This window comes from Prionailurus viverrinus, chromosome X (genome assembly GCF_022837055.1).
Source record: "Prionailurus viverrinus isolate Anna chromosome X, UM_Priviv_1.0, whole genome shotgun sequence".
In the NCBI taxonomy this organism is placed as follows: domain Eukaryota; kingdom Metazoa; phylum Chordata; class Mammalia; order Carnivora; family Felidae; genus Prionailurus; species Prionailurus viverrinus.
Genome location: NC_062579.1, coordinates 13,015,381 through 13,028,663, shown reverse-complemented (window position 1 = coordinate 13,028,663; position 13,283 = coordinate 13,015,381). Strand labels below are relative to the sequence as shown.

At 38.9% G+C, this 13,283-nt stretch overlaps 1 protein-coding gene across 4 annotated transcripts in view; it reads left to right on the top strand.

The window, feature by feature from the left end:
* Positions 1 to 7,760, top strand: part of RPS6KA3 (ribosomal protein S6 kinase A3) — a 127,219-nt gene extending 119,459 nt beyond the window's left edge. For all 4 annotated transcript variants that reach the window (XM_047843695.1, XM_047843693.1, XM_047843692.1 and 1 more), the window contains 2 exons: positions 905 to 1,045; positions 2,339 to 7,760. In XM_047843695.1, coding sequence (XP_047699651.1) covers positions 905 to 1,045; positions 2,339 to 2,461 — 264 coding nt within the window. In that variant the 3' untranslated portion in view covers positions 2,462 to 7,760. The remainder of the gene's footprint in view (positions 1 to 904; positions 1,046 to 2,338) is intronic.
* Positions 7,761 to 13,283: the final 5,523 nt, after the last annotated feature.

The following is a 13,283-nucleotide window of genomic DNA, read 5'->3' as shown; positions in this document are numbered from 1 at the left end:
TGCTAAATACCCAATGCCTAGCAGGATACCTGGCCTTCAGTGGATACTTAGTAGATACATTCAGAATGAAAAATCAAGTTGGAGATGGCTTTTATAAATCCTAACTGTGTTATTTTTGAAAGTATAAAACTAGCAATTATATGGATCTATACCTCAGCATAGGAAAGCATTTGGATAGATAGCATTTGTCTCTTGTTGAAGAATGGGATTCTGGGAGTTCTTCATGTTCTTTTGCTTCTCTGTAGTTCTTAATTTTTTTTTTATAATGCCTATAAGTTGTTTATGAAGTGGGAAAAAATAAAAATAACTCCAATCTGGGGCCCCTGGCTGGCTCAGTTGGTAGTTGGCTCAGTTGGCTCAGTTCTTGATCTCAGGGTTGTGAGTTCAAGCCCTGCATTGAACGTGGATCCTATTTAAAAAAAAAAAAAAAAACTCTAATCTTTTGTAGGGGGCATTTGGAGCCCTCTAATTAAATTTATATTATTGGGCAGTTACATTCTGTTTTTCATTATTACTAGCAGCACAAAAAAAGTCTGTAGCTAAAAATTACTTAGAAATAAACTTACAAAGGTATAGAAAAATCAGAATATCTAGATGAAAAAAAGAGCCAAAGTACTTCAAGATACATAAATGTGGTAAATTTACTCTTTGTAATGCACCAAAATTACTGTTAACTAAGGGAAGAGAAAACAGAGACTTAGGTTTTTGCTTTTGTTTGTTTTTCTTTGTTTTGTTTTTTTTTTAAGAAATTATCATGTTGACCAAATTGCTTTGAGCCCAAAGGTTAGGTACCAGGAAAAAATAGTGTCATAGAAGCTAAGGAAGAATGCTGACCAGTGTCAAGGGCTATAGAAAACAAACAGAAAGATTTAAATTTGTCTTATTATTATTCTTCCCATCCCAGGACCTGGTGTCAAAGATGCTTCATGTGGACCCTCATCAGAGACTGACGGCTGCCCTCGTGCTCAGGCATCCTTGGATTGTCCACTGGGACCAACTGCCTCAATACCAACTAAATAGACAGGACGCGCCCCATCTAGTCAAGGTGAGTGTCCCTATTCAGGCACCCTTTTCCACATGTTCTGCAGAAGACTTTGAGCCGCCCTCTCCATGCCCGCACCACCTTTCCCTTTCCCTCATCCTGTTTCCATTTCTCGAATGGAGTTCCCTTATAGTGAGTGCTTTAGAAAAGAAAAAGTCGTGGTGCCTGGGTAGCTCAGTCGGTTGAGTGTCCGACTTCAGCTCAGGTCACAATCTCATGGTTTGTGAATTCGAGCCCCGCGTCAGGCTCTGTGCTGACAGCTCAGAGCCTGGAGCCTGTTTTGGATTCTGTGTCTCCTCCTCTCTCTGCCCCTCCCCTGCTCATGCTCTGTCTCTCTGTCTCTCAATAATAAATAAACGTTAAAAAAGAAAAGGAAAAGTCAAGACACACCAAAATATCACAATAAAACTGGTTTAAGGGGAGCCTGGGTGGCACAGTCAGTGAGTTCGAGCCCCACATCAGGCTCTGTGCTGACAGCTCAGAGCCTGGAGCCTGCTTTGGATTCTGTGTCCCCCTCTCTCTCTGCCCCTCCCCTGCTCGTGCTCTGTCTCTCTCTGTCTCAAAAATAAACAAAAACATTTTTTAAAAATTTAAAAAAAAAAAACTAGTTTAAGAATGACTTCTGGGTTGCCTGGGTGGCTCAGTCAGTTAAGCGTCTGACTTCGGCTCAGGTCATGATCTCACGGTTCATGAGTTCAAGCCCCACATCAGGCTCTGTGCTGACAGACAGCTCAGAGCCTGGAGCCTGCTTCGGATTCTGTGTCTCCCTCTCCTTCTGCCCCTCTCCTGCTTGTGCTCTGTCTCTGTCTCTCAAAAATAAAATAAATGTTAAAAAAGTTCTTAAAAAAGAATGACTTCTGAATTTATCATTCAGATAAGCTTAAGCATTTCCTAATTTTTTTCTATACTTTACTTTCTTATGCAAAACCCAAAACAAACTTTAAGGTCACCAGTGGTGGCAAAATACAGGTTCCAAAGAGCATGCTTTGCTACCTCTCACATTAAAGGATTGCAAAGAAACAACAAGTTGAATAGTCCTGAGAAAAGTGAGGACTGCTTGTTATAAGACCATCCCTGTCCTTTCTCATCCATAATTTCAGGCACCCACATTTGCATCTTCAACTTTAGGTAAATCAGAGGGTTTGACCAGGGTGGTTGTTTTCATTATGAGCCCTATTAAATCTGTATAAATTTTCATATGAAGAAAATAGGGAGGGGGGAATCTCAATTTCATATTCTGTGTACATGTGACTACCCATTGTCGTTTGTGTTGTGACCTTTCTTTCCTGTTTTCAGGGTGCCATGGCAGCTACGTATTCTGCTTTAAACCGTAATCAGTCGCCGGTTTTGGAACCAGTAGGCCGTTCTACTCTTGCTCAGCGGAGAGGTATTAAAAAAATCACCTCCACAGCCCTGTGAAGTGACCTCAGTGAGATATTTGGTACCATGGTGTAAGCTGATAGCACAAGTTCTGGCGACAGGTAGCACATATCTGAGAGACACCTGCAAGCACACACTGTCCCAGCTGGTACCCATAATGCTGCTGCTCCTGCTGCTGCTCCTGCTTCCGTCTCTTCTCGCTTTAAATGATTGTTAGCAAGTTAGATTTTCCTGGAGCTTCGGATGAAATGAAAATGGAAACATGATGAAGACATATTCACTGAATCAACAAGAATAATGAACATATGAATACCACCTAAAAATACACTGAATAAAGTACTCTACACCATATAGCATTATTTTTATAGGAAATATTTCATGTCCCTGAAATATTCTTTGTTAGTTATAGGGATGGACAGTTTATGTTAAGCACTTAGCTTAAACAATCCGTTTCTATTAGCACTGTATCCCTTGTGCCATCCAACATTTTGTATGTTTTTGTAAACAGTTCATATACAGTACATTTCTGTACTGCTTTCTTTAATGTATACATGCTTTGTTTAACTTGGAATCTATTATTATTAATCAATTGACTATTAAGTCTGGTTAAATAGTTCACCTGGATTAACAGTATTGTTGGACAGCCCTAAAAATGGCCAGATTGTGGAACAGCTGTTGAATGTAATACTTCCAAAATGTACATATCTTTCCCCATGTCTGTTTCACTGGTTCGTTCATTTGTTTGTTTCTTAAAGTCAGGTGCTTTGTCAGACTAACCTAGAGAGCTGTTATGGTAGAGAAAGTTATCACATGTGTGTGGCATGACATCAAGAGTACAACTATGAAGTTAGTCCATATACGTTGCAACTCCTTAGGGTTCTTTTTTCCTTAGTTGAGGAAGTAGTTCTTGCACTTTTAATCTTGAATAGTATCCATATTTAGTATTTGGCATATAATTTGGGATTTTGCCAGTATACATCAGGCCTTTAAGAGTTATGGTGAAGAGATTGGCAAAGGAAAATTTAGCAACAGGTCATTCAAGTCCCATTGGATCTTTCATGTTTAAATAGATCAAGTTGCAGAATTTCACTTATGAATAACAGGATACATGTTCTTGTATACCTGCAAGAAAAGTATGCTTTTTTTGGAAAAAAAGGTAAATCATAATGAGTTCTGTCCCATTACAATGCTCTATATTAAACACTAATTTGAATGTAATAAAGGCCACCAGCCTCTATATGAAATTGGATTTAAACTTTCTTATTCGAGGGAATAAAACATTCTTGATCAAACAATATCTGTTCTCACCTGAAATCATAGCTAAGGTAGGCTAAGTGAATGTTCACCATTGAGTGTTTTCTGAATTCCTTCTGATGATTTATAGCCCTATAATTTTTCCTTTAACTTCAGAACTGATCAGCTTTCATAGTGGTCACTGGGTCTGCTTCGATTACAGTATTCATTATCTACATCTAATCTGGGTAGTTTTCACAGTTTCATTTAATTAAGGAAACTTTTGTATCCATTATTACCTGTATTTTGGTCAAGCTATCTACCATACATCAATTTATAATATGAAAAACATGAACAAAGAGAAAGTGATTTAGCTTAGCCTTATCAGAAATGTACCCAACGGATCATAGTCATGTACTAAGCCATTTACATCAGAAGTTTTTTTTTTTTTTCCTGCCTGAAGCTTTAAATCTTCTCTTGAAAGTACAAAGCCAAGAAAGCATACTTTAGTTAAATGTCTTGGAAGCCACGTATCATTTCTTAATTTCTCCTCTGTGCAACTAAAGAGAAAGGGAAAGTCTGTAACGTTAATTTTGCTTAAGTGACACAAAATGATTATCACATCGAAATCAAATGTAAGTTTATCTTCTAAATAAAAAACATATAGGAGGAAGGATATCAGAAGATCTAGTAGGAGAAAGTGTTGGTTTTTTTTTTTAATTTTTGAGTATACAAATGCTAACTATCAAAAGCTGCTTCCCATTGCCTGGAAAGAAAACTTTTTTTTTCCTTTCTCTCTCTATTCAGTATTTCAAACTATGACCATCCCAAATTCTTGTCACTTTTAAAATGTTAATGTAACTCTGGACAGAAAAAAGATACACTTGCAAATTTTGGACACTGTTGCAATTCCATAATTGCTTAGGTGTTTTGTCCATCATAATCTTAGAACCAGAAGTAAATGTGTAAACCCTTATAAATTATCTAGTCCAGCTTTCTCATGTTGCATGTAAAGAACCTAAGACTTCTCGTTTGGTTTTTTACCCTCGTAACACCATGCTGCCTTCCCTTCATATTATCACCCAACCAGGAGCAGACTTGTTCAAATCATATATATATAGTTCTTAGGACATTTACTCTACTGGTATATGAATGCCAAATTGATTGCTCTCAAAGATATTGCCTTCTTTGCCTACTCCAGCTGCTAGTTTTATTGGAGAAAATCAAGTCATATGTTCACAAAAGTGAAGGCTTTTGCCTAAAATGCAGTTCATAACCTTAATTTATTTCATCTGTGGTCCTGGGTTTCCTATTGCCTTTGACTTAAAACAGGCGAGTTGGCCAACAATTGTGCTCTAAATGTAGTGCTTGCACTGGGTTTACCTTTTCATTAATTTCTGAGTCCACTTATGGGCCCTTCACCAGTTAGTTTTGCTGGTTACCAGGGCTTCTCCCAGGAAGGTTTAAGTTCAGTCTTAAAGATATTTCAGTGTGAAAGAAGGAACGAAACTATCAGGCCACTTTTACAACCCCCCTCTTACCTTATAATCCAAAATAATACCTAGAATTGAAGATTGCATTTAACTTTGCCAAGCACACGCTGAAAAATATGGATTACACTACCATGAGTTTTATATCTTCTCTTTCAAGTGATGATGTTAAATTAAGGTAAGTTTTGTCCTTTTAATTTTTTATGTAACTCATTTCAGCTCCTTCTAATTTATAGAGATGCCTTTTTCTAAGTACAATAATAGACCCTTCCTTAACTTTAACAGTTTTGATGCGGATTTGTTCATTCACATGCAACCCCAGAAATCCAAAAATGTAGTGATTTTGCCAATGCACAGAATCAAGATGCTGCAAGGTTAATGTGTGGGAAAAGCCATTTAGTGAGTGGTGTGATGTGTATGCAGTAGAGATTCACATTTCACATGCCCGGGGCTGCAAAGTGTGGGTTTGAATCAACTGTTTCTCACCTAATTTTAAGAAGTCGTTGCTGTTGGGGCCAGGACACATTATGGGAGGTGGGGCTAGCCTGTTTGCTGTGCCATGCACCCTCAGTACAGGAAAGACTTATAAGGGGAGTGGGGTGCAACGGCTTCATGAGTAGGCAGAATGGTTTGGGTTGGAAAGGGGCTGAGGGGTTCAGCCTGGGATGAGAGCAGAAAAGCATTCAAGATTTGGGAGCCTTGGTACAGATGTACTTAATCACTATGGAAGTCAGCAATATATATCTCAACATGGCTTTGAAATTCTCTACTTGCTGGCCTTTATAAATGAACATTTTTCAGCTCGCTTTACTGTATTTTATAGAGAAAATTCTCATGTAGTATCAAGTGTTTGTGAGATTTATGAAGGCATTAGGACAGATATCTCAGGAATGTGAAGGGTTAGAAAAGGTCTGTTTTCAGTGATTAACAAATGCAACGGGTTCCATGGTTGACCCGTGGTGCTTAAACCAAGAGGTTCCAATTCTAGTCCTAGAGTTCTGTCCCTCCAAAAGCTTCAACTCCTTGTGACTCACAAACTAGATGTATACTTTGAGTTTTAGTTACTTCACAGATAAGTTGACTTAACTCAGTATTTATATTTCAATTAGTGAAAATAGTCCTCTCTTCACCTCCAGATTGCTTATATCTTGCTGGTTTCCCCAAGTGACCATTGGTGGAGACCAATTAATGAAGGAATGAGATTTGCTTTCTTGCGACTGTGGTATTCTGCAGAGCCACGTTTAACCACTTTTTCTAGTGAAGAATCTACAGAATTATAGTACCTAAATATGGATGGCCAAGAAAAATTTGTATCTACAGTGTGCTTTATGTACTTCTGACACTGCTGTATTTTTTGTGGTCAGGTGACTTGTAACTGGTTCCAATGTGACTGAGTGTTCTCAAAGAATTCTGGTAATTAAGTCGACTTAATTTTCTTAAGCCTTGTATTACTATCAGTCTCACATTTACCACTTTGATTCTAGTCTTTTAACTGTTCATAACAGGGCATACCAAGGGTTGGGATGAGAGTCTACTTCCTACCTCTTAAGGCACTTTCCTCATTATTTTGCCATATAACCTTGAAGTGCATGATAAGCTGTTTAAATGTCCATGACTTCTCTCAAAGCAACTAGCAAAGTATATGGCATTGAATAGAGATTAGTGGAAAGGAAAATTTAGAGACTAAATTCAGAGATGCAGACCTCAAGAAAACCTCTTGAGAGCATGTACCATTTGAATACAAAATATGTAAACGTATGTGAGAGGAGAAGTCTCTGTAATAGTCTAAGTAGATTAGTTCATTATCTAATGGAAGTGAAAATCTTTACTCCTATTATCACTATAGTACTGAATGAACTGTATACTGAGTTTTTCAAACAAGTATTTAAAGTAGAACTTTTAAATACAAAGCAAGGGCATAAGGATAAAGGTTTTGGTTTATGTTTCTCTAAGTGTAGTTTACCATCTAAAGCTTTATATATATATATATATATATATATATATATATATATATATATATATAATTGCCATTCCTTAGCATCCTTATTAATTGTGGGTGATGAGGTTTTAATTCTTAAAATTATGTACATGTATTGGGTTTATCTTAACTCTTACCCTGAGCAAAAGGGAAGGTATACGCCTAAGGGTTGTAATTATTTTGCATTTCTGGCCTTGGGTGGGAATGGGGTGGGCATCTACTTAAACAGTTTTTAAAAAGAAAAAAAATCACAAGTATTTTTCTACTATTATACATGATCTTACTTTATACTAGTTTCTCTCTAGTGAGGCATGCCAGAAGCCCAAGGTACCTTATCATGAGTTCCTATGTGTTGTACCTTTTATCGGTGGTCAAATCACATCAGATGCTTGGCACCTGCTGCCATAATTATGAAATGCTTGTAAAGGATTAAATATCACTGAATACTTTAAATTGTTTTACTTAAGAGTTTAATCTGGGAAGTTTTCAAATCATACTATTAATGTGTAATCTAAGCTCTTTCAGATGTATCCATGAATAATCCTGGAACAATATTGCTTGTATTCCTGTCACAGAACAGGTTTTGTAATCTTTAAAAGAAATGAAAATTTATATAATAAAGTTTCAAATAAATGCATGTATGTCATTTATCAGGTTATTTCAATTATATGATAATCCTTCATATTGCCAAATTCTATCCAAAGTATAGTATCAGTCCATATTGGACTGATAGAACTTAAAACAGGAATGTTTCTGAGTTAATAAGTGCAAAATAATTTTTGTATGCAAAGTCTTGGTTAGCCCAAAGAGTATCACATCAGACTCCTAAGTCATAGACCTTACCCAATACCAAACTTGAGTAATGATTCAAAGCATACAGAGTGATCACCAGGCACAGATGAAACAAGCTTTTCTTGGAGAAGTCCAAGATTATCAGACTGAGCTCCAAAATACCCTTTTTCTTTCTCATTATGGTACATTTTGGATTCAGAGTTAAAGGACAAGTTTCCTTCTGAGCAATGTATGTGGAGACATTGCTTAAATCATTTGGTTTTGCAACATCTTTTTTTTAATTCCTAATTGCACAAATGATGAGCCCCCATTCTCCAGCCAACCATGCTTCATAAATCCACAAATTCCAAGTTTTACAATGAGCCATCTCTATAGACCAAATGTGTCTTACTAAAGGCATTTTAGAAATAAGGACTTTTCATTTTCTTTCTGCTAGTAAATATCATTGGCACGTATAAAAGGAAATTTGATTGAGGCCATTGAATCCTGGTAGAGAGGGAATAGGTTATAGGCCTACAGTCAGCCCTTTCCTTCCCAGGTGACATTTTTAGTATTTTTTTTAATATTATGATGGTGTATTTATTAGTAGCTCAGGTTCCCATAACAAAATACCACAGACTGGGTGGCTTCAACAACAGAAATTTATTTTCTCACAGTTCTGGAGTCTGGAAGTCCAAGATCAAGGTGCCAACAAGGTTGGGTTCTCCTGAGGCCTCTTCTTGGCTTGCAGATGGCTATCCCCTTGCTGCCTCTTCACGTGGTCATCCCACTCCTGGTGTCTCTTCCTCTTATAGGCACACCAGTCATATTGCATTAAGGCCTCACCCTAACAGCCTCATTTTAACTCAGTTACCTCTTTAAAGAGCTTAACTCCAAGGTACAGGGGGTAAGGGCTTCAACATATGCATTTGGAGGAAGACATAGTAGAGCCCCAAACACAGTTTAGGGACTATCCACTTGGATTAATTTAGGGAGTTAGGTTAAGATGGAGAGCTTCAACGTCTACTTGGCATTATACAGAGGCAACATGGGAATGTTACTGTATTTGTTTTCTGCTGTAACAAATCACCACAAACATAGTGGCTTAAAACAATGCAAATTTATTATCTTCCAGTTCTGTAGGTCAGAAGTCAAATATGGGTCTCACTGGGCTAACACCAAGGTATTGGACAGGCCAAATTCCTTTCTGGAGGCTCCAGGGGAGAATTGTTTCCTTGCCTTTTCCAGTTTTTTAAGGCCACCTGCCTTCCTTGCCTTGTAGCCCCCTTCCTCCATCTTCAAAACTAGCAACAGTGGGTGGAGTCATCTTCACATGAATCTCTCTGACTCCTCTCTTCTGCCTTTTCTTCACTTTTAAGGACTCATGTGATTGACCCCCTCAGTTAATCCAGAATAATCTCCCCATCTCAAGGTCAACTGACTAGCAACATTAATTGCATCTGCAACCTTAATTCCTTTTACCGTTGTAGGATAACATATTCAGTTTCCAGGGATCAGGACATGGAGATCTTTGGGGTCCATTAGCCAGCCTACCAAGGTTATCTAGAGAAACATGTGGCTCCTCAGAAAAGCCAGCATGGAGCAGCAGTTTTTGCCATGGTCATTCTTCTGCAGCTTTGTAGATCTGGAAATTTTGTTACTCCACCCTAAAATAATAGAATTGACTGACACTAGCAAAATTAGGTGAAGGAAGTGCAGGGTGCTATAGGGGTATATAGCAGAGTTGCCTAAGGATCAGGGCAGACCTTCTAAGAGAACAATGATTATGCTGCAACATAAAAGGGGAAGGAAGGGTAGAATGGAATGTACAGAGAGAGTAAGAGACAGTCAAGAAAATAAAAAGTTCTGTATGAATGGAATTTAAAACATAAGGAAGATATAAGGTTCAAGAGATAGGAGCCAAATCATTAGAAATAGTATGTTACAGGGGTGCCTGGATGGCTTAGTAGGTTAAATGTTAAGACTCTTGATTTTGGCTCAGATTATGATCTTGCGGTTCATGAGTTCGAGCCCCACATCAGGCTCTGTGCTGACAGCTCAGGGCCTGGATCCTGCTTCGGATTCTGTCTCCCTCTCTCTCTGCCCCTCGCCCACTCACAATATGTCTCTCTCTCTCTCTCTCTCAAAAATAAACATTAAAAAAAATAGAAATAAATTTAAAAAAAAGAAGTCATATTAAGGAATTTGAATTTTATACCTTTGGCTTCTCCCCACGACCCTACCCTGAATCCTAATTCTTTTTTTCCTCTACTACCAGGCTGAACCTCATTGCCCTATAGTTGGTCACGTGAATTTCTACCTCAGAAGCATCCTGAACTTCCTTACATCCTTGCTTTTATACTGTACTTGAGCAGTAACTGGTATTGTTGGGGAAAAACATACAATTTTGCAAATTGCTACCACTGCAAGTTTATGTTTTCTGATCTCAACTAAGCTCTCAGTACCATTTGTCAATTCTTTCATTTCTCCTTGGTCAGATCCATTTTCCCAGTTCTTTTGTTTTTTTAATTTTTTTTTACATTTATTTATTTTTGAGAGACAGAGACAGAGCACAGGTGGGGGAGGGGCAGAGAGAGAAGGAGACACAGAATCTGAAGCAGGCTCCAGGCTCTGAGCTGTCAGCACAGAGCCCAACACGGGGCTCCATCTCACAAACTGTGAGATCATGACCTGAGCTGAAGTCGGACACTTAACTGACTGAGCCACCCAGGCACCCCCCAGTTCTTTTTTTTTTAAACAGCTTTACCGATATAATTAAATACCATAAAGTTCACCCATTTAAAGAGTATAATTTATTGTTTTTTAATATTTTTACAGAGTTGTGTAACCATTATCATAATGTAATTTTGGAACATTCTCATCATGTCACAAAGAAACCTTATACCCTAGTCCAAGGCAATTGCAGTAGTATCCTGCATGGTGTATTTCTTCCCTTGCCCCTCTACAGTCTGTTCTTCTTTTTTGTTAATGTTTTATTTATTTTTGAGAGAGAGAGACAAAGCATGAGCAGGGGAGGGGCAGAGAGACAGGAGACATACAATCCGAAGCAAGCTCCAGGCTCTGAGCTGTCAGCACAGAGCCCAACAAGGGGCTTGAACCCACAAGCCATGAGATCATGACCTGAGCTGAAGTCTAACTGACTGATCCACCCAGGCACCCCTATAGTCTATTCTTAGTAAAGAAGCTGAAATGATCTGTTCAAAGCCTACTGAGGATTATAACAAGTGATCTGGTCTCCTTCCCACTCTGATTTCATCTGCCCCAACTCCCCCTGGCTTACTGTGTTCTAGCCACACTGGCCTTCTTGAATATGCCAAACATGCTCCTACTCAGGGTCTTTGTCCTCTGCTCAGTACCTGTTTCCCCCTATGATGTCCCTGTGTCTAACCTCTTTTCAAGTGATTCTGATGATTAGTCAAATGTGGGAACCATCCTATAATGGAAAAATGAAGCCTGATTTTTTTCTCTCCTTTGGGGTTTTATACTGAGTAATTGGCAGGGACTTTTGGTTTTTAAATATTTGAACTTTCAGATACTTTGAAGTCTGATTCCTTACCATGTGCTAGGCACAACTGCTAAATTGATACATTATATCAATTTAATTCCCACAGCAACCCAATATGGTAAGTACTATTCCTATACCCAATTTACAGCTGAGACACTGAGACTTATAAATTGGTTAAGTAATTTGTCCATAGTCATAGAGTAATAAATTGCTGCAAAGTTGCATTTGAACCCAGCTCTGACTTCAAAGCCCAAGTCCATAATCATTTGGCCTTGAAGCAAAATTTAAATAAATTTCATAGATATCCTTCATCCTCAATTGTGAATATTGCAAAATATTGCAAATGGAAAGAGAAACCCAGAACTTTAAGTGCCCATCGTCTTTTAGTTTCCCTGTAAGAAATGTATGTCATTGGTTTCTCATCCTCAGCTCTATTAGTATTTGGGGCTATGCTGTGTTTGGGGGTGGGGGGCCTGTACTGTGCACTGCAGGACGTTTACTAGCATTCCTGGCCTCTGTCCACTAGGTGCCAGCAGCAGCAGCAGCATTCCCCAGTTGTGACAACTAGAAATACTTCAGACATTGTCAAATGTCCCCGGTAAAGAACCACCGTTTTCAACAATTAGACTTCATTTCTCTGTCACTGAGGTATGTCCATTTCCCTAGAGAGATAATGCTGAAACCCTAATGTTTGCAGAAAGGTGATTTATTTAGGGGTGCCTGGGTGGTTCAGTTGGTTAGGCATCCGACTTCGGCTCAGGTCATGATCTCATGGGTTGTGAGTTTGAGCCCTTCATCGGGCTCTGTGCTGACAGCTTGGTGCCTGGAGCCTGCTTCAGATTCTGTGTCTCCTCTCTCTCTGCCCCTCCCCTGCTTGTTCTCTTTCTCACTCTCTCTCTCTCTCTCCCTCTCTCATAAAAATAAATAAACGTTAGACATTTTTTTGAAATAAAGGTGATTTATTTGAAATAAATTTACTTTATTTTTTTAAGTTATTTATTTTGAGAGAGCACACGCACATAAGCAGGAGGGGGGGGTAGGCAGCCAGAGAAAAGGAGAGAGAGAGAATCCTAAGCAGGCTTTCCACAGTCAGCACACAGAGCCCGATGTGGGGCTCAAGCTCATGACCTGGGCCAGAATCAAGAGTCAGATACTTAACCGACTGAGCCACCCAGATGCCCCTAAAATAAGTTTACTTTATAGTGAAGCTATATGTCCTGCATAGTCAGCTGTATTAGTTGGCTGGGATTACTATAAAAAAATACCACAAACTGAATATGCCTTAAACAGCAAAAACTTACTTTCTCACAGTGTTAGAGGCTAGATGTCTGAGATGAAGAGGTCTGCACTTTTGGTTTCTTCTGAGGCTCCTCTCCTTGGCTTGTTGACCTTCTCGTTCACATGGTGTTCCCCTCTGTGCCTGTGTCCTAATCTCCTCCTCTTCTTTTTTTTAAGTTTATTTATTTATTTTGAGAGAGAGAGAGAGAGAGAGAGAGAGAGAGAGAAAGAATCCCAAGCAGGCTCCCCAGTGTCAGCTCAGAGCTTGAACCCATGAATAGCCAGACCACCCAGGTGCCCCTAATTTCCTTTTCTTATACAGACACCAGTCAATATTGCATTCGGGCCCACCTTAATGAATTCATTTCAACTTAATTACCTCTTTAAAGACCCTACTTCCAAATAGTCACATTCTGAGGTGTTAGGGGCTAAGAATTCAACATATGAAATTTGGGAGGGCACATTTCAGCCCATAACACTGAGTTTGTCTTCTCCCCTCCCTCCCTTCTTGTGTATATTGAGCACCCAGTGTGTGGCAGACATTCTGCTAACTCGTGGGAATAGTAAGCAACAGATGTAGTCTCT